Genomic DNA, 20,738 nt, shown 5'->3' with positions numbered 1-20,738 from the left:
CAAATCCAATCTGGCCAATTACCACCCCATCAGTCTACACTCGATCATCAGCAAAGTGATGGAAGGTGTCGTCGACAGTGCTATCAAGCGGCACTTACTGCTGACCAATGCTCAGTTTGGTTTCTGCCAGGATCACTTGGCTCCAGACCTCATTACAGCCTTGGTCCAAACGTGGACAAAAGAGCTGAATTCCAGAGGTGAAGTGAGAGTGACTGCCCTTGACATCAAGGCAGCTTTTGACTGAGTGTGGCATCAAGGAGCTCTAGTAAAATTGAAGTCAATGGGAATCAGGGGGAAAACTTTCCATTGGCTGGAGTCATATCTAGCACAAAGGAAGATGTTAGTGGTTTTTGGAAGCCAATCATTTCAGCCCTCAGGGCAGTGTCCTAGGCCCTATCATCTTCAGCTGCTACATTAATGACCTTCCCTCTATCATAAGGTACGAAGTGGGGATGTTTGCTGCTGTTTGCACAGTGTTCAGTTCCATTTGTAACCTCTCAGATAGTGAAGCAGCCTGTGCCCGCATTAGCAGACAACGTCCAGGCTTGGACTGGTAAGTGGCAAGTAACATTCGCACCAGGCAATGACCATCTCCAATAAGGGAGAGTCTAACCACCTCCCCTTGACATTCAATGGCATTACCATTGCTGAATCCCCCACCATCAACATCTGGGGGTCATCATTGACCAGAAACTTAACTGGACCAGCCACATAAATACTGTGGCTACAAGAGCAGGTCAGAGGCTGGGTATTCTGTGACGAGTGCCTCATCTCTTGACTCCCCAAAGCCCCTCCACCAATCAAGAGTGTGATGGAATACTCTCCACTTGCCTGGATGAGTGCAGCTCCAACAACACTCAAGAAGCTCGACACCATCCAGGACAAAGCAGCCCACTTGATTGGCACCCCATGCACCAACTTAAACATTCATTCCTTCCACCACTGGTGCACTGTGGCTGCAGTGTGCATCACCTATAAGATGCACTGCAGCAACTCGCTAAGGCTTCTTCGACAGCGCCTCCAAACCCTGCGACCTCTACCATCTAGAAGGACAAGGCAGCAGGCGGAGGGCGACCATCATCTGCACATTCCCCTCCAAGTCACACACCACTCTGACGTGGAAATATACCTCTGTTCCTTCATCGTCGCTGTCAAAATCCTGGAACTCCCTACCTAACAACTGTGGGAGTACCTTCACCACACGGACTGCAGCGGTTCGAGAAGATGGCTCACCACCACCTTCTCAAGGGCCATTATGGATGGGCAATAAATACTGGCCTTGCCAGCGACGTCCGCATCCCATGAATGAATAACGAAAGATAGTCACTAATAAATCCAATAGAAAATTCAGGAGAAACTTACTTACCCATGGAGTGGTAAGAATGTGGAACGTGCAATCACGAGGAGTTCAGGCATGTAGCATAGATGCATTTAAGGGAAAGCTGGATAAACACATGAGGGAGAAAGGAATAGAAGGATATGCTGATAGGGTTAGATGAAGAGGGGTGGGAGGAGGCTCGTGTGGTACATAAACACCAACATAGACCAGTTGGGCCGAATGGCCTGTTTCTGAGCTGTAGATTTGATGTAACTTCAGGCCAGGGCAGATGCATGGTTAAACGTGGAAATCCAAAAGTTGCTATCCGAGATGCGTCACTCCACTGTTAATTTCGTGAAAATGGCATCTCGCTGTCTGCCTCACCATTGAAATGAATAGAATGGCGTGAAATTGCTGTATTTGCGCGGTCGATAAGAACTAAACTTGCCATAGAAAGTTAAGTCTTGTCCATTTCAGTCTAAGTGCCCTTTTAACGATATGGTATCTGTTAATCACTGCCAATCAACCTCTTTGACACTGAAAATTAACTATTACAAGTGTGGAGTCTTATTCCTTCAGGTATTAATTGTTGGAGGTTTAAAAAATGTAAATTTTAAAATTAAGATTTTTTTTTACATTTCCTTTCTGTCTTTTTTTTCCTCCCTCTCTCTTAATCCAAACTTTCTTTATTTCTCTCTCTATCTGATTTGACATTGGATTCACCCCCTCTAATTTACACTTCCCCCTCAGTCCTTGCGCTGTTAATTTCACAGTCCTTCAATCTGGTTAAGAAGATACACTGTTGCTTGTCCTGTTAACTCAGGACCCAGATGCCCTGTTTCCCTCGCTGCACCGTTATCAGCTCGTACTTTCAACAACTTGACGTGCAAAAAATTTAAAAACCTAAACATGCAAGGGCAAATCTGACTAACGGCAGAAGTCATTAGATGCCCTGCCACAACAAATTATGGCCCATTGGGATTAGATATTTTTGTGTCACTGAGGGGAACTGTGACTGGGTTTGTGTATGGGTTATGTTTGAAACCCTTTTGATGCTCATCTCAGACATTGCAGCAGCGGGCAAGCGAGCGGGCAGCAAGCCAGTTGTTCAGGAGGCACAAATGAAGACAAATGACCAGCTTTTGAGATGCTAACCAGTGGAAAAAGTGACAGTTGGGAAAACCTCCCTGAACAGTGTTGCAGCTTCAGCAAGAGCTATAAATCCACCATGGAACCGAAGGGGAGAGAGAAAACATTTCTTACAATCATGTAAAAAAACAAAGGAGGAAGGTGACAGGGGGAAGGAAGAATAAATGAAAGCACTTCCAACTTAAGCAATTATAGCAAATCAACTGTGGGAGGTAGAGCAAAAAATATAAATAACTGGGAATGAAAAGTTTTTTTTGGGGAGTAGAACAAAATTACTTGCCTCTTAAAGCAAGTTTTGTACAGTGACTGCCATTGCAAACAAGGCATCTGAGGTCTATACTTTTCAGTATCAGCATGGTGTGTAATATTTTTACCTCATCAATTGTGCAAAATATTGCTTCAGTAAATTTGCTGTGTTATTGTGATAGGTGAATCATTGTTTCATTTAGGCTTAAGTGGGAACCTTGTAAATATCCAAAACTTCATTGCAGGTCCTGATCTTGGGAGAAAAGCCATGGGAAGGCTTCTAGTAGTGGATATATCTAGAATTTCCACTTCATGGAAAACTTATTTCCTTTGAATTCTCTTGGATTTTTTTTTAACCAAAATGTGTGTTGCAAATATGTTCTCATGTGCTGACTCTTTATCAACAGCGCTAATCAAATATTGGATAGGGAATACATTTGACCTTAAATCAAAATAACTTGTAATGCCTTAGATTGGTGAGGAATATGGTTTCCACTGTTAGCATCTTCAAAAAAGCATTGATGCACTTTTGAGAGTTTGGAGCAGAATGACAAGGATGCTTCTGGGTCCTGGGGGTTTAAAGTTATGAAGACAGACTTGCAGAGCTGACTTTTTGAAGGAAGGCATGATTCAAATTTTTAAATCCTGAAAGTAATTGCAACCTTGGGTGCCTGTTTTGCCAGCCTCCCTTGTATAAATGGACATAATAACATATTTGTATGAGGAGATGGTATTCCAATTAAAGAATGAGGAAACACCGCCACAGTTCACTACTGCAACCCTATATATGCCATAACAGTCTTCGCTTTAATTTCTTGTTATTTCCTCTTGTTTATTATTAGTCTATTCAGGATGAGAGGATTTATTCTAGTTAACATTCTTTCTTTCTGTAAAGGTCCTGAAATGCAGTAAATGGTTGCAAGACCGTAGAAAATTATTAAAATTTCTGTCATCAGGTTTGTTTATGGGAGCTCACGTTTTATTAACTTTAAAAAAAAATTCCCCACAGAAACTGCTTGCCAAATCGTTTGATTTGTACACTGTCCCAAGGTACCTTGTTATGCTTTTTTTCAATAATTGCAATCATACACTAAGCTGATGGTTTCACTCATTTTTCAAGCTTAACCACCCAATCCCTTTCCTGATGAGTGAACTTCGTAACTGTTCCATTCAACACATACTCTTTTCTTGCTCCCATGTTAATTATTTGACATTTGTCTATACTGAACTGCATTTCCATCTGCTGCCCTGGTTTCCTGAAAGATCTAAAAATCTTGTAATTGTACTGCTCGTTATTTGTTCGTTGTATTTTAGTGTCCTCTATTAATGTTTTTGATACCCGTAGCCAAGTCAAGGGGTCATGAGGCTCCCCAGTCATAACTATTTTCTAGCTTTATGGCTGGTCTTGTTTCTTTATTCGTCTGCTTTCTATCTCACTCTTTCAAAAATTATTTGAAAGCATTTCACATCAGAAATGAATGACTAAGTATGCAACATCTGGTGCATTTCCCTTGTTTGTCATATCTGCGAAAAGCTCCAGCAAGTTTGCGTGACCTTCCCTTTCCTGTTCCCGTGTTGATGATCAAGCTCTGCATTTCCAGGTGTTTTCCCTGTGAAAGAGTCTAAATTGTTTGACTCTTACTGTAATGTTTAAATGTCTTTTAATCAGATTGGTTTGTTTTAATTATAGATGGTTTATTTGAATAAAAAGATACTGTTTGTTATATTGGGCCGACTTGTGTCAATTTAGATACTCAGTTTATATATATCTGTCTACAATTTCTAAATTGATGCTTGTATTTGTGAAGTCTTGGTTTTTAATTAAATTTATGTCTGGTATTATTAAATTTGTTAGGGCAATTTACCTATAATTGAACAGTTGCTTGAAATATTGTTTGATTTGATCAGGGCAAAAACAATATTGAGAACTCCAGGAGATAAAGTTCTTGACATCACGGGAGTTAAAAATATATATTTTGAAAGATCCTAAGAATTCATTTGAACCCGACTGATATAGCCCCCTTGGCACTGCTCACATGTAGTTTAGTGTTTGGGGAATGTGGTGACTTCTAGCTGTCCCTTTTTAAGGCTACTACTCAAGTACTCCAAATAATTGTAGGTGCTTGTAAATTCCTTCAGACAATTTGAAGTCAGTGAGTTACTTGTAAGTATTAGGCTCCAGGACGAAGTATCCTGAATTGTTTTACATCTGTAACAAAATATGGTGTCCGGAATTTGACACATGTGCCAGATGAAAAAAATGATATAATATAGCGATTGTCCCAGCTGGTCATGGAGGCCTGGTCAAACCTTTCATGTGCAAGATGTAGATACATGAGGAGGAAGATGAGCTATAATTTTAGTACTTGTACTTTTAGTATTTAAAGTTTTTTTTATGTCATTTTGATATTTTCTTAAGACAGTTTGTGGTTTTAGACTTTAAACATCAGATCTGTATGATGTGTTAAATTTGGTAGGCAGATTATTGCAAGTGGAGTTATTGTTAGCCCTTGGAATGCAAAGTACAGAAAAGTATGCATCGTTTGGTTTATGCGGGACAGTCTGCTTTGTGGGGGACGGAAAGTTCACTTAAGCATGTGTTAGACCTTTGAAAGAAAAGAAGCAAGTAAAACCTAGGAACCATAACATCCCCACTAGGTTCCTTGAAAATTGTTTTGGAAAATTTCCCTTGGAACAAGCTATATTGATTAGTTTCTAGGTATGATTTGTGATTTAAAAAAAAAAATAAAATTATATTTTCTACTTTTCAATCCTCTAGAATCCTTCCAAAACGTAAAACCTTTTTTTTTAAAGGTTTAAAATTTTCTTCATTTCTATCTCTATGCCCTTTAAAACTTTTAGCTGTTTAATGTTTGGACCTCCATGGTTTGTCCACTTGAAAACCATTTAAGCACTTTCTTCTTCTGTGAAGACAGATGCAAAATTACTGGTTCCCGACTGAATTCGCAATGCATTAATGGTAACTTGTAATCTGTACATGTTAAGTATATCATATCTATTCATTCATGTTTGTCTTGATTTCAACTTTTAAGAAAAGTCAGTGAAGGAAATGTATCATACCCGCATACAGCTGTATCTATTTCCAATCAGGCTTGAGAGAACAGGTCATAATTTATGATGTCACAATCAGTGATATGGTGCTGAGTGTTTAATTTTATGAATGTTCCTATTATACAGTGTATGCCATGTTAAGGAATTGGGAACCCTACTAATGGCCAGTATTCACCATTAGAATGGAACCGGTTGTGTGTTGACTATTACATTCAGCATGTGCTCTGATCACTGAAATTTCAATTCAAAATCCCATTTTAAAGCATGTTCATTAGTTGGCTAAGTGCTGACTTGTAAGACCAGCTGGTTACTGTATCGGCTGCCAATTTCCTTAATTGACAGATGGGCAGACAAAGAAAGTATAGCCACTTGAAAACAGCCTCATGATTTGAAATTAGAATTCTACTGAGCGGAGAAACCGACTGGGGAAGATATTGGAAAAGTTGTATCTTGGGCAGGGAAAAGCTATTGGAGGTACTTAAGGCTTCTTTGTTCCACCATAATGGAAAACTGCCATGATTAATGTTCTGACAGTTTTGTAGGTTTTCATTATCTGTAAAAACCGTCTTGATCTCCTTTCTCCTCCTGTCCAGGAGGTCCAGAATATTATCTGAGAATCAATTTTTAATCCTCTCTTCAATTGTAAACTGTCCGTATCAGCCAAAAACACGTTTCTCCCAAAATAACATCCCTTTTGTAGCCATCCCTTTTGTAAACTACACTTGCGTTTTAATCATCCAATTAACACCTTTGTTTGAGGAAGAGGTGTAATGCAATTCAATGTGTATGCTTCCAATTCCATTATTTATTGCATATGCTGCTAGTATCTGTATTAAAAATAGCTTTGCTTTTCATTCTCTTTTTTTTTTGATTCTGCGTCATCTTCTTCAGCCAATCATTCTCACTTCTTCCTACAGCTTTCACCTGTAACATGTTCCCTTGGAGTCCGAGCAGCGGTCTGATCCACTAAATAAAAAAGGGGTGGGGCCAATTAGGGACCTTAAGAGACCTACTCATGGAGGCAGAGGGGATGTCCAAGGTACTAAATGAGTACTTGCATCTGGCTTTACCAAGGAAGAAGATTCTACCAGAATTTCAGTAAAGGGAGATATAGTTAAGATACTGGATGGGCTAAAAATTGATAAAGGAGAGGTACTAGAAAGGCTGGCTGTACTTAAAGTAGATAAGTCACCCGTTCCGGATGGGATGCATCCTAAGATGCTGAGGGAAGTAGGGTGGAAATTGTGGAGGTACTGGCCGTACCTTCCAAACATCCGTAGATACGGGGGTGGTGCCAGAGGACTGAAAAATTGCAAATGTTACGCCCTTGTTCAAAAAAGGGTGTAAGGATAAATCCAGCAACTATAGGTCAGTCGGTTTAACCTTAGTGGTGGGGAAACTTTTAGGAACAATAATCCAGGACAGAATTAACCGTCACTTGGACGAGTGTGGATTGATTAGGGAAAGCCAGCACGGATTTGTTTATGGCAAATCGTGTTTAACTAACCTGATAGTTTTTTGATGAGGTAACAGAGAGGGTAGATGAGGGCAATGCAGTTGATGTGTATAGGGACTTTAAGGTGTTTGATGAAGTGCTGCATGGTAGGCTTACCAACATTGCGGCCCAAGAAATAAAGGGGGCAGTAGCAACATGCATACAGAATTGGCTAAGGGATAGGAAACAGAAAGTAGTGGTGAACGGTTGTTTTTCGGACTGGAGGGAGAGGTGCAGTGGTGTTTCCCAGGGGTCGGTGCTAAAACATGACCTTCCTTTGCTGAATTCGTATTGCCTATCCTTCCAACAAGGTATGCTTTACCCAGTGTTCATCGATAATATCTGTTAGGATCATTTCAAAGAATTACCCTAAAACAAATACTAAACTTACTGTCCTTTAATTTATTTGTCTCTTAACCCTTTTTCAAAATAATGAGGTTATGTTAGCCACTTTCCAATCCTCAGGAATCGCTCCTGAATTTAAGTTAAAATTACAACAATGACACTTAAAAGCTGTGATGTAATTTACGTTATGCATCATTCAGAAAGTTATGCACAATATTGCATTCAAGTGCCATGCCATTTCAGTGCACTTTACTTTCACACCTGTTGATTCCCTACTTCTTGGGAAAAGTAATTTCCTTCCCTGACCTCCCATGAGGGACAAAATAAGTGATGTTAAATATCTCTAATAATACACTCAATCCTGTTTTTCAACAGATTGTGATTTAAGCTTTTTTAAATGTAACAGTTGACCCAGAATCAATGACCTTCTCTGGGAATTGGTTCTACACATCAACCATCTTTGGGGAGGCGAGGGGGAGTTGGGGAGGGAGGATTTTGCTGGAGGCTTTTGAATTTTGCACTTGACCAAGATATAAGTAGCTTCTTTATTTCTAACTCATCTATACCTTTCATTATTTTGAAGACCTGTATTATGACTTGTTTCTTTTTTTTTCCTTCAGCAAAAATAAGTTCAGTCGCTTCAGTCTTTCTTCTTAAATTAGCCCCCTGAGGTCTGGAATAATCCTGCTCACTCTTCTCTGTACTCTTTCGAATGTATCTATATCCTTGGAGATAGGGTGAACAAGTCTGCATAACGTACTCCAAAATAGTCCGATGTCCTCCAGGTGCACCTTATTACCCTACAACAGGGTGAATACTGGTGGTTAGTAGGGTTCCCAATTATTTAACACTGCACACACTGTTTAATGGAAACATTCAGGATCACATCACTGCTTTTGACATCACAATTTATGACCCGTTCTCTCGAGCCTGATTTGGAAATAGATACAGCTGTATGCAGGTATGATAACTTTCCTTCACTGACTTTAAAAAACTGAAATCAAAACGAACATGAATAAATAGATATAATACACGTAACACATACATATTAAGAGTTACCACTAATGTAATGCGAATTGAGTCGGTAATCAATTAGCAGCCATCATTTCTTTGATTTGGCTTGAGTACTCCAATTCCCATCAGAAAACGCACTACTTTGTAAACTCCAGTGATGTTCAATTTTGGTTTCAGCAGATGTAGAGCGAGTGTTGCAAGATATACCAAACTACAACCACTTGATGTTACAAAATAGAGATTAAAAAGTGAAATTTGTTTAAATGGGGTTCTGTGTCTTCAACAACGACGAATACTTAATTCACATGTCCAATAATGTTTACTTTGCATTTATGAGAGGATTCGCTATTTTTCATCCCTTCCTCCTCTGACTCGCATCATTCACCTGGCCTATTCCCAGGTCTCCAATGTAAAGAGGTACAAAAAATGGTGTTGGTGGTTTTTGTTTGTCTTCTCTGAGTTGTCTATTGGAAGAACTACCCTTGTAAATTGTAGACTTCCAAAAGTTTGCATTATCTTGCATGTTTAGTGATCTTCATTAACAAACCTTCTTATGCTTAACCCGTAGCATGAAAGAAACAAGCTTGCTTGTCTGGTTAGCCCTTCTTGTTTGGCATATTTTTATTCTTGGTTTGAGAATGATTTGTTCGGCAATATAAATGGAGAGAAATTTATGCTTCATAGATTATGAGACAGCATTTGACAAGGTGAAACATTAAAGATCAATACATGTCCTGAAAAGAGTTGGAATTGAAGGGAAAGATGTGATACTTATTGGGTATCTTTACTGGAAAAGAGCAATACAAAGAGTTCATAATGCATTAATAAAATGGACAAAAATTTGAAGAGGAGTGAGATATGGATGTATTGCATCATCCAACCTTCGAATACATTCCCTGAATTCATTAAGAAACTGTATGATAACTTGGATGTCGAGTTCACGATCAGTGAGAAATTGATGGAACACCTAAGGCACGTTAACGACACGGTACTGATTGCAGATTCAAAAATCAGTCAGATTTGGAATATGGATTGGAAAATAAATGTGAACAGTTTATAACAATTATAAAGAAAGAGGATTTACTAAAATTTGGCATCAGTTTGAGCAATATGGAAATAGAGTAAGTCAATAAAACTGCTTTCTTGAATGGACTAATACCAAATGGCCAAAATAACAAAGATAAATGGAGGATACCAACTGCAAAAGAGGCAGTTAAGCTGTAGGCATTTCTGTGCAATCGTTATGTGGTCAATGACTTTGTATGGATGTGAAATGTATACCTTGAGCATTGAAGCAAGATGACTGCAGGCTTTTCAATTAGCCTGAAAATTAGTTGGAAAAATAACTAATGAGACGGTCCTTAAACTAGTACAGAAGAGGTGGTGATCTAGATTATGTTGAGAAAATGACTGTCCATTCTCATTAATTTGGCCAAAATGTTGTTGTAACATTTGCGAGATTCACCAGGATGTCGGAATACCAAATTCAAGATGCCTCACCAGCTTGGTTGAAACATGGTACCCAAGATACTACAAATTGTGTTCGTGGCAATCAAAGGGTAATTCTGATACAGTGCTAATACTCTGGTGAGTGTATGATTATAGCTGCAGGATATAAGGTGCTGGAGCTTCAACATTTGTTTCCAAAACCCTTTCCTTCTGTTTAACTCTTGCAAGTTACTTCAAGTGACTGAGATTAAGTAAGGCTTCCTATGTAGCAAATGAAAAATGGTGTTTGCCTAAAGTTAGACTTTATTTACAACAGTGCATATAACAATAACACTCTGATCTGTGGCTTTGGCAGATGCTTGTTTCCTTGACTAGCTGAGTGGTGTTGATTTATCAAGCAAATAGAATATTTGCCAAAACTGGTTTGTTTCTATATCAGAGCATGGAGTTTTCCAGATTCGCAAGTGCAAAATGCACTGTTTCGAACTGTTCGCTGATGAACAGTTGGATAATCACAGATGCTGGATTAGAGTTCCTGATTAAATAGGACTCACTACCAACGGCACATCGGATTGGTGTATTTTTGGGTTGTTACTATCTAGAAAAAAATCATGGTAATTAATCAAGAGGCAGACAACAAGAATGTGGCTAGATGATGTGATGGAATGGACAGATGTAACATCAGGAGCTGATGCAAACCACCAGTACACCGACCTTAAAGTGTGGAGTGTGCTGGTCACCAACATCTAAAGCAGGGATGGCACATAGAGGGAGATATTGTAAATCAAAGATTGACCTGGCCAATCTCGCCATTTGATTGGTTGAACTCAGTTTTCACAAGCTAATTGCCAGCTTGCTCCCGGTAAACATCGCTTTTCATTCACTTCAGCAGCCGAGCCTCCTCATGTTATCACTTGACATCCACGTGTACTTTCCAGCAGCTGTCACTGAATAGTGAACAGGAATGGAAATCTCATTGGTAGATTCTTTTTCCCGCCCCCTAACCAGGGAGTAGGTTGCACCTAACCTGGCTGAGAAAAAAAATGGTTTATTATCTCCTTTTATAGAAAAATACAACGAGCTACTTTTCCCAAAAAGGCCAGAATACCACAGAGGCAAGAACATTTTGCTTTCTATTATTTAAAAAAAAACATTTTTGGTGCTCAACAAAGTGACTGTTGTCATTGCTGAAAATGGAACACTTCGGCATCTTTTGCTTCTAATATTACAGCAGACACTTTCATGTTACACAGTGGGGCAAGATGCACAGTAAGTCTCTGTGTACTGTGGCTCATTCATTTTCCTTGGCCTCTGATGTCAAATGGAAATCCCATACTGCATGGCCCTTCCATTGTATCATATTGCATAGACAACGTTGTGCAGTTCACATGTAACTAGGGCTGTTTTTGCTGTGTTCCTTTTTTTTGTATCATGTTTTGGATAATTAGATATTTTTTAAAAAAGCATATGGGATCCTGGGCTTTATAAATAGAGGCATAGAGTACAAAAGTAACCTTTATATAATGAACCTTTATAAAACACTGGTTCGACCACAACCGGAGGATTGTGTCCAGTTCTGGACACCACACTTTAGGAAAGATGTCAAGGCCTGAGAGAGGGTGCAAAAAAGATTTACTAGAATGATTCCAGGGATGAGGGACTTCAGTCACGTGGCTAGACTGGAGAAACTGGGGTTGTTCTCCTTGGAACAGCGAAGATTGAGAGGAGATTTGATAGAGGTATTTAAAATCATGAAGGGCCTGGACAGAGTAGATAGAGGGAAACTATTCCCATTGGCAGATGAGTCAAGAACCAGAGGGCATAGATTAAAGGTGATTGGCAAGAGAACCAAAGGTGACATGAGGACAAACTTTTTTGCACAGCGAGTGGTTATGATCTGGAATGGATCGGTGGGGTGGTGGAGGCAGAATCAATCGTGGCTTTCAAAAAGGAACCGGATAAGTACTTGAAAGGACAAGATTGGCAACGTTGCAGGGATAGGGTGGGAGAGTGGGACTAACTGGATTGCTCTTGCAAAGAGCCGGCACGGACTCGATGAGCCGAATGGCCTCCTTCCATGCTGTAACCTTTCTGTTCCAGCTGTGTTCCTCCATTGGTTGCATAGATGTGTACCATGAAGCCTGTGGGTCCACATATAAAGTTTAAATCTATATTTCCATCAATTTGTGTAAACCTCAAGTTGCTGATAATAACAGATCTTGACGTCCTAGTTTAGGATTTATCCTTCACTGACGCAATAGTTCTAAGAACAGCTAATAACAGGCCTCCAAAATTAAAACAGGACAGATCAACAAATAAGAAATACAAGTGTAAATACAACAGTTACCTGGCCTTTAAAGGTCGGACTGACAGAGTTTGGGGACCCATAGGTTTAGGTAATATTATGCTTGTCAACAAGCAGTAGGAGCTGGGTTGGAACTGCTAACATTCACCATGTAGGATAGGCAGAGAAGGTTTCATCTCATAAGTCTATTTTTTATGTAAACCCAGGTTTTGGATATGAAAGGACATTGTGGTATGACCAACTGTGCTATCCACCTCCCATTAACACTCCGTTCTGGTTTCATTTGTCATTTATCCTTTTATGTATCAGTCTTGACAATGAATGTTAGTAATATTATATGATGCTGGCTAAACCCTTTCTTCCCCTTACCCAGCATCGTACATGCAAACGTCCAGCATGGATTGCTGGGCCAAGGTCAGGGCTGAAACCTTGAACAGTACACATTCCCAATCAGGGATGCTAATAACTATCGTGGTACCTGAACTGTTGCCCCAGGAGAGATTAGTTAACTCTGTCAGGGATTGAACTTAGGACATTCTTGGTTTGTACAGCTCAGTACAAGTGTATTTACCTGCTGAGCCTTCAGGGCATGATTTTTTTTTATAAATAAAAGTATAGATTTATAGTGGTGCTCTCTCAAATGTATGACAAAGTTTTGAATCCAAAATGGTCTTAGCAGTAATGGGGTGGCAAGCATGTCATTAAAGTTTTAGTGATTTTAATTATGGCAAGTGGTTCCATTTTAATAACTAATATCCTATTAAGTATGAAACACTACATTTCTAAATCTCTTGTTAATTTTTCTGAAAAATACATAATGTTAACTGCATTTAATCATTCTGACCTATAAATTGCGACTGTGGAACTTTGAAACAATTGGTGTTTAAATTTTGACCCCTTTTTTAATGTTCTTTGCATATAATTTTGGTTTTGTAATCATTAAGTGTTTGAGATTGGTTTTATACATAGGCATTCTAGTAACTCCCAGATTGTTTTTAAATGTCTTGAAATGTATTCTATAGTAAATAGAAAACATTTCATTTCATGAGAAAGCAATATGTTAGCAGATCATAACCACTGCTGCCATTTTTTTGATCAGCTAGTGCGGGTAATGGTTCTGCTGCTACCATTTACAGCGACTCCTGATAAAACTTTTGTTTCTTTACTTGTTCCATTACCACCTTCCTTGCCTTGCACCATCATCCCTTTTGTCATTTAACCACTTGTGCCCTCTACCCTATCACAGACCTTCCCTTTTGTTCTTTCCTCCCCTCCCCTGGCTCTGTACTTGCTGAAAAACTTTAACTCTCTTAACGTCTTCCAGTTCTGGCGAAAGGTCTTCGACCTAAAACGTTAACTCTCTGTTTCTTTCTCCACTGACTTGCTGAGCTTCTCCAGCATTTTCTGTTTTATATTTCAGATTTCCAGCATCCGCAATATTTTGCTTTTGATATTAGCTTTTACATTTTTTTTTACACCATAGCATTATTTGAGACGAACAGACAAACGTAATTTCTGGGTTGTTAAAACATTGCGCAGTCGTGGTCAGCTTTTCTCATTATAAATTCTTATGTCCACATTTATAATGGAAACTACATATGTAAACTTGTCAGGCTGTACATATACTCTCCTGCCAGTGGTGGTGCCTGCACAGGAACCGGAGTGCTTACAGACTGTTTCTTAAATCACACTAATTAACTATAATTAAACTGGTAAAATGGTAACGTGTGAACCCAGAAAATGGAATTATTTTATGAGTGCATTTTTCCTTAGCTGTACTGTAGTTTGTAACCCCAGGTTCCTCCAAAACATGTGGTTAAATTTGGCTTATGACCTAAAGTAGTTTTCACTGTTGCTTATAATTGCAGAGTTCCTCTGAATAATGTTCTTCATTGAATGATGGAGAAAAGCTTTGAAAAGCAAGCCATATGAATGACATCACATAGTTAAATATGATTATTTTCTTCACTTCTAAATATCACTTAGTCTTACCTGGATTACACTTTAAGCAACTGTAGGCTAAGGTTATAATAATTACTGCAGTCTTGTAATTAAATGTGTCTCTTTTTCCCTTAAGTAAGACAGTTAAATTACCAAAGAATTACGTTAGGTGTCAGCTGTGGCGCAATGGTAGTTTACTCTCCCCTGAGTTAGAAGGTTGTGGGTTCAAGCCCCACTCTTGAGCTCGTATTCTAAAGGGATATTTCAGTGCAGTATTGAGGGAATACGGCACTGTGGGAGGTGCCATCTTTTGGTTGAGACGTCAAACAAAAGACATTAAAAGATCCCATGGCTTTATTTGAAGAAGAGCAGGGGAGTTCTCCAGGTGTCCTGGCCAACATTTATCTTTCAACCAACACTACTAAAACAGATTATCTGGTCATTTACCTCAAGGTTTGTGGGACCTTGCTGTGCATAAATTGGCTGCTGCAATTGTCTACAACAGTGACTAAATTTTTTTAAAAAGTACTTCATTGGCTATCAAGTCCTTTGGAACGCCCTGAGATTGTGAAAGGTGCTTTATAAATGCAGTTCTGTATTATCAAATAATGTTGATCAATTCATACTTTCTAGTTGAGTGCTTTTAGTTTGATCTTGTCCTGTACAGGGCATAGGTCCATATCCAAAATATTGTGCTGGAATGTTTGGGATCCCATTGCATCAACAGATCAACTAATCATTTTACTCGCTTGTATCGGATTCTGTGCAGATATTATGTTTCACAGCATGTGTGAATTGGGACTAAGGGAAGTTACAAAAAAAATGCTTTAATCTGTTATGGAATTAACTATTTTGTTGACAGCCATTGTAAGATATTTACCATGTATATATTCAGTGAATTCAATGTGTAACAATGCCATAAGCACTGAACTTAAATATTTGTGCAAGGACTTAGAAATGTAGTGAGACTCCTAACACTGCGATTGGGTGACAACCATTCCGATCAACAGAGATAGGGCTCAGAATAAATTGAACATCCAATCTTGTGATCCAAAGTTGTTTCTGGTGACCTCATAGTAAAAGAAGATTGTTTCTACATTACTCTTGTTTAAATGTTTCTTTTTTAAAATGAACAAATAGTGGAATATATCATTGTAACCTTTTCACTGCATGTTTCTATTGAGTGGCACATAAGATCTTAAAATACAATACAAGGCAGAAGATGCTGCCAAAATCACACTAAAATATGAGGTAGTTGAGTTACTGGATGAGCTAAAAATTGATAGAGGAGGTACTAGAAAGGCTGGATGTACTTTAAGTAGATAAGTCACCCGGTCCACATGGGATACATCCTAGGTTGCTAACGGAAGTAAGGGTGGAAATTGCAGAGGTGCTGGCCATAATCTTCCAATCCTTCTTAGATATGGGGGTGGTGCCAGAGGACTGGAGAATTGTAAATGTTACACCCTTGTTCAAAAAAAGGGTGTAGGGATAGACCCGGCAACTACAGGCCAGTCAGTTTAACCTCGGTAGTGGAGAAGCTTTTAGAAACGATAATCCGGGACAAAATTAATAGTCACTTGAACAAGTGTGGATTAATAAAGGAAAGCCAACACAGATTTGTTAAAGGCAAATCGTGTTTAACTAACTTGAATGAGTTTTTTGATGCGGTAACAGAGAGGGTTGATGAGGGCAGTGTGGTTGTTGTGTATATGGATTTTCAAAGGCGTTTGATGAAGTGCCACGTAATTGGCTTGTCAGCAAAGTTAAAGCCCATGGAATAAAAGGGAAAGTGGCTAAATGACACGAAACAGAGAATAGTGGTGAACAATTGTTTTTCGGACTGGAGAAAGGTATTCAGTGGTTTTCCCCAGGGGTCGGTACTAGGACCACTGCTTTTTTTGATATATATTAATGATTTGGACTTGGGTGTACAGGGCACAATTTCAAAATTTGCAAATGACACAAAACTTGGAAGTATAGTAAACAGTGAGGGGGATAGTGATAGACTTCAAGAGGACATAGACAGGCTGGTGGAATGGGCGGACACGTGGCAGATGAAATTTAAGGCAAAGAATTGCGAAGTGATACATTTTGGCAGGAAGAATGAGGAGAGGCAATATAAACTAAATGGTACATTTCTAAAGGGGGTGCAGGAACAGAGACCTGTCAGTGCACAACACAAATCTTTGAAGGTGACAGGTCAGGTTGAGAAAGCGGATTAAAAAAGCATACCAGATCCTGGGCTTTAAGTTTTGGCATGAGAGTATAAAAGCAAGGAAGTTATGTTGAACCTTTATAAAACACTGGTTCGGTCACATCTGGAGTATTGTCCAATTCTGGGCACGGCACTTTAAGAAGGATGTGAAGGCCTTAGAGAGGATGCAGAAAAGATTTCCTGAAATGGTTCCAGGGGTAAGAGAGTTACATGGATAGACTGGATAAGCTGGGGTTGTTGTCCTCCTTAGAGCAAAGAAAGTTAAGAGGAGGTTTGATAGAAGTGTTCAAAATCATGAAGGGTTTAGATAAAGTAAATAAAGAGGAATTGTTGCCATTGTTGGAAGGGTCAAGAACCAGAGGACACAGATTGGCAAAAGAACCAAAGACGACGAGGAAAAACTTTTAGCGCAGCGATTAGTTATGCTCTGCATTGCGCTGTCTAAAAGGGTGGTGGAAGTAGATTCAATTCTGGCTTTCAAGAAGGAAGTGGATAAATATTTGAAGGGGAAAAAAAATTGCAGGGCTACGGGGAATGGGACTAACTGGATTGCTCTTACAAAGAGCTGGCACAGGCTTGATGGGCCGAATGACTTCCTTGTGTGCTATAACCATTCGATGATTCTATGATTTTTTTTTTCTAGTTGTCAGATTCCTTTATTTTCTCCCAACACTCCCGGTTTCCGTGTGCAATGCACTGACTGCTGTGAGGATGGGCATCTTGACCCCAGGTCACTGTCGATGCTACTCTGAGCCAGTGTGACAAATTTCATAGATATGCGGTAGATATTCTCATGGGCTGAGTGTCACTGGTTACGCTCATAAGTGGGCCTTACATTTTCTATGATCAGGAGCGCAGGTTTACTGTCCAATATCTAGTTAAACGATAGCATGACCTGGGGATGATCCCATAGGCCCCTTGGACATACTGGAAACTATAATCTCACTTGTGCTGCCATGTGCATTTTCTGAAGACTGTAAAGCACTTCAGTGAGATGTGGTGTGATTTAAAAACTGGTTTATTTTACATAAAATACGAATGAACGGAATACTGCTTTGCAGTAAGACTGTTCTTTTTAACATAATAAGAACATGCAACTCTGCCATTCTTCTAGGGAAAACTAACCTACAAGTTAACTAAGCTAACTGGCATTGTTGTTTAGACTGAGTCGTATGGGTTCACTCTACCATACTTTAAAAAATTTAATTACCCTGCAATAGGTATTTCGCCCACATTGATTGAAAACAAAGGAAATCGGCTACATTGGATGGCCGAAGGCCTTTCCTCTTGGAGATGGCCATCTGTTGATTGACCTCTGTAGTTTCCTTCATTGTGCTAAGCCATAGTAATGCGCATAAGTGAGTAATACTGTTGCTAGGAGGGTCCATTTATAATCTCTTCCCACCATCCTCCCGTAGCTCTTTAATGGGTCAGATCATTTTTGTTGAGGTCAATCTCAGACTGATGGCTACATTTGAAAAATAAGAAACACAAATTGATAAGATTCTGCTCAGACGGCGCTGGTAAACCCAGAGAGCTGCAGTTAGCTGTTGTGAAAAAGTGATGAAGAAATACTTTTTCTGCAATTCTTATCTACTTTCACCACAGCAGCACACTTGAGATTGGGAACTCATCATTGTGGAGGATTAAATATGTGTCCTACCAGTTAATGTGGCACAGCAACTTGGTCCTGCAACCTGCAGCATAGCTGTGTTACCATAATATTATAGGATAGTGGTTACCCAGATTGACATTTTTATGTATGTTATGGTATTAAATATTTGAGAGTTTTAAATTGGCATGTCACTAATATAAACTCAACCCACTTGGAAGTAAGGCATTGTTCGTATAAACCAGGAGCAGATAACTGAAGCTTTCTGTCCTAGCGACTTGTGACTGAACTGCCACAAATCTTCTTTAAAAGAAAGCCATGATGGGCCAGAATTTAATGTAGCCGGTGAACGAACGGCCCCCACCGTTTGTTAGACTTGCCCGTACGTGTTTAATTTCCATGAGACTTTGCACTGGAAGTTGCTGTAGGTGGGAGATTTCTACAGGGCATCTGGAACCTTTGTGAACAGGGCAAGCAACTGTGTATCCGCTTAACCAATCAGAATAAAGGATTGTGAAATCAGGAAGTGTGAGTTAGAATAGTGAATTCAATGTCAAATCACGTACAGAGAGGGAGAGAAAAAAAGAAATGTAAAGAAAAAGTTAAAAAAAATTAATATACATTTAAAAAAAAAATCTCCAACAATTAAAAGCTGAAGGAATGAGATGCCACGCTTGTAATAGTTAATTTTCAGTGCCAGAGAGGTTAACTGGCAGTAATTAACACTTTTCACACCGTTAAAAAGGGTACTTAGACTGAAATGGACAAGCCCTAACTTTCTGTGGTGAGTTTAGTTCGTATCTACCATGCAAGTACAGGAACTTCACGCCGTTCAATGCATTTCAATGGTGAGTTGTGATGTGGAGATGCCGGTGATGGACTGGGGTTGACAATTGTAAACAATTTTACAACACCAAGTTATAGTCCAGCAATTTTATTTTAAATTCACAAGCTTTCGGAGATTTTCTCCTTCCTCAGGCAAATTTGCCTGAGGAAGGAGAAAATCTCCGAAAGCTTGTGAATTTAAAATAAAATTGCTGGACTATAACTTGGTGTTGTAAAATTGTTTACAATGGTGAGTTGGACAGTGAGATGCCATTTTTGCGAAGTTAACAGCAGAGCGGCACATCTCTGACAGCAACTTCTGGATTTTTGCGTTTAACCTCGCATCCGCTCTCACCTGAAGTTGCTGCGTGATTTGTGCATAAAAAACGGTGAGCGCCATTAGCCTCACCGTTACTTTCACAGTAAATTCTGGCCTGATGTCTTGATACATGTTTTAATTTAAACAAAACAATAGAAATTCTGCTATAGGGATACCTAACACTATACCTGGGTGGTTGCACTAACCTGCCTGTACAGATTTGGTTGATGAGGCAGGGTTACAACATTGGCTTTCCAAATGAATTAAGTGGTCTGACATTTTGTTAGAGATTCTTAAAGTAACCTATTTTCTTAGTGCTGCAGACCATTCACAGCTAAAATGGAATTGTCTTTACTGGATGTTTTCATGCATGTGCAGAATGTTGCTTTTGCTTGTCTCGGAATTTTCTCCTTTTCTAGTGCAACCCATCTGTGCTTGTATTTGTGATTAGTTGCATTTAAAAAAAAAACTAGGCTGCTTTAGAGAATGTTTGGGAGCATTTGCTTAATTCAGCTTGTGCTAGTGTTTCTTCAGATGAGGTTCCTGTCCTTGCTTTTATTTACCATTGTAGAATAGAAAAACAATACATGCGCAGCATTTGCAAATAATGACCCTGCAAACTGAAAAACTTCCAACTGTAACGGTGAAGTCTCATTGATAAAATCAGCATGTCATTGAGCTGTACAAACCAGAAGGTTCCAGATTGTTTTCTGCTCTGTGGTGAGTTTGCTGATCTCAGATGGGATGGCAGAATGGTGGTACATTTGACCTCAGCACCTATAGGTTAAGTAGGGGCATCTCCGTAAGGATTCATGCTCTTGGTTACTGTCCAAGCTGTTGAGCACTCTGCAGAGTCTGGGGTCTCTAAACATGTTGCTTTCATGTGATTGACTTCAGGGCAAATCATGCTTTCTGATGTGAGGTTCAATGGGCATAGGTGTGCAGCAATGTACTGCATACAAGACTGTTTATGATTTGTACAGTCAACTTTTTTAAAGTTGCTGAAATAATTCTGAAATTGTCTCTTCTGAAATGTTCCTTGCTGCCACCATTTCTTCTTGTCGTTTTTCCGATGTTTTCCATTCCCTCTCTTCCCTCTCTCGCACCCCACCCAATGATTGCAACACTCTCTATCCATGTAGGATGTGTGTGTACCTGCATACATAAATTGTACAGTAATCCTGTTTTACTGTAGTTTATCTGTTGATTGTGACGAACTGTTAAATTTGGAAAACATTTTATATAAATTTGGAGAATTATGGTAATAGTGCAAAAACTGTTATTTTATATATAACATTATAAACTTAGATAATTTTTCTTTTTTTTGCAGAAACTGAAGGTTTCAAGATTGATACCATGGGCACCTACCATGGCATGACACTGAAATCTGTGACGGTAAGTGGTGTTTCCCAGTCTTGTGGATTGAAATT

The 20,738-nt window shown here is 39.2% G+C and overlaps 1 protein-coding gene across 1 annotated transcript in view; it reads left to right on the top strand.

Moving 5' to 3' along the window:
• Positions 1–20,738, top strand: part of cdc73 (cell division cycle 73, Paf1/RNA polymerase II complex component, homolog (S. cerevisiae)) — a 323,327-nt gene that overhangs the window by 86,158 nt on the left and 216,431 nt on the right. Inside the window, exon 10 of the mRNA XM_067990642.1 lies at positions 20,639–20,703. Coding sequence (XP_067846743.1) covers positions 20,639–20,703 — 65 coding nt within the window. The remainder of the gene's footprint in view (positions 1–20,638; positions 20,704–20,738) is intronic.

The sequence above is a fragment of the Heptranchias perlo genome, chromosome 9 (genome assembly GCF_035084215.1).
Source record: "Heptranchias perlo isolate sHepPer1 chromosome 9, sHepPer1.hap1, whole genome shotgun sequence".
Taxonomy (NCBI): Eukaryota; Metazoa; Chordata; class Chondrichthyes; order Hexanchiformes; family Hexanchidae; genus Heptranchias; species Heptranchias perlo.
This window is presented reverse-complemented; position numbering and strand designations above follow the sequence as displayed.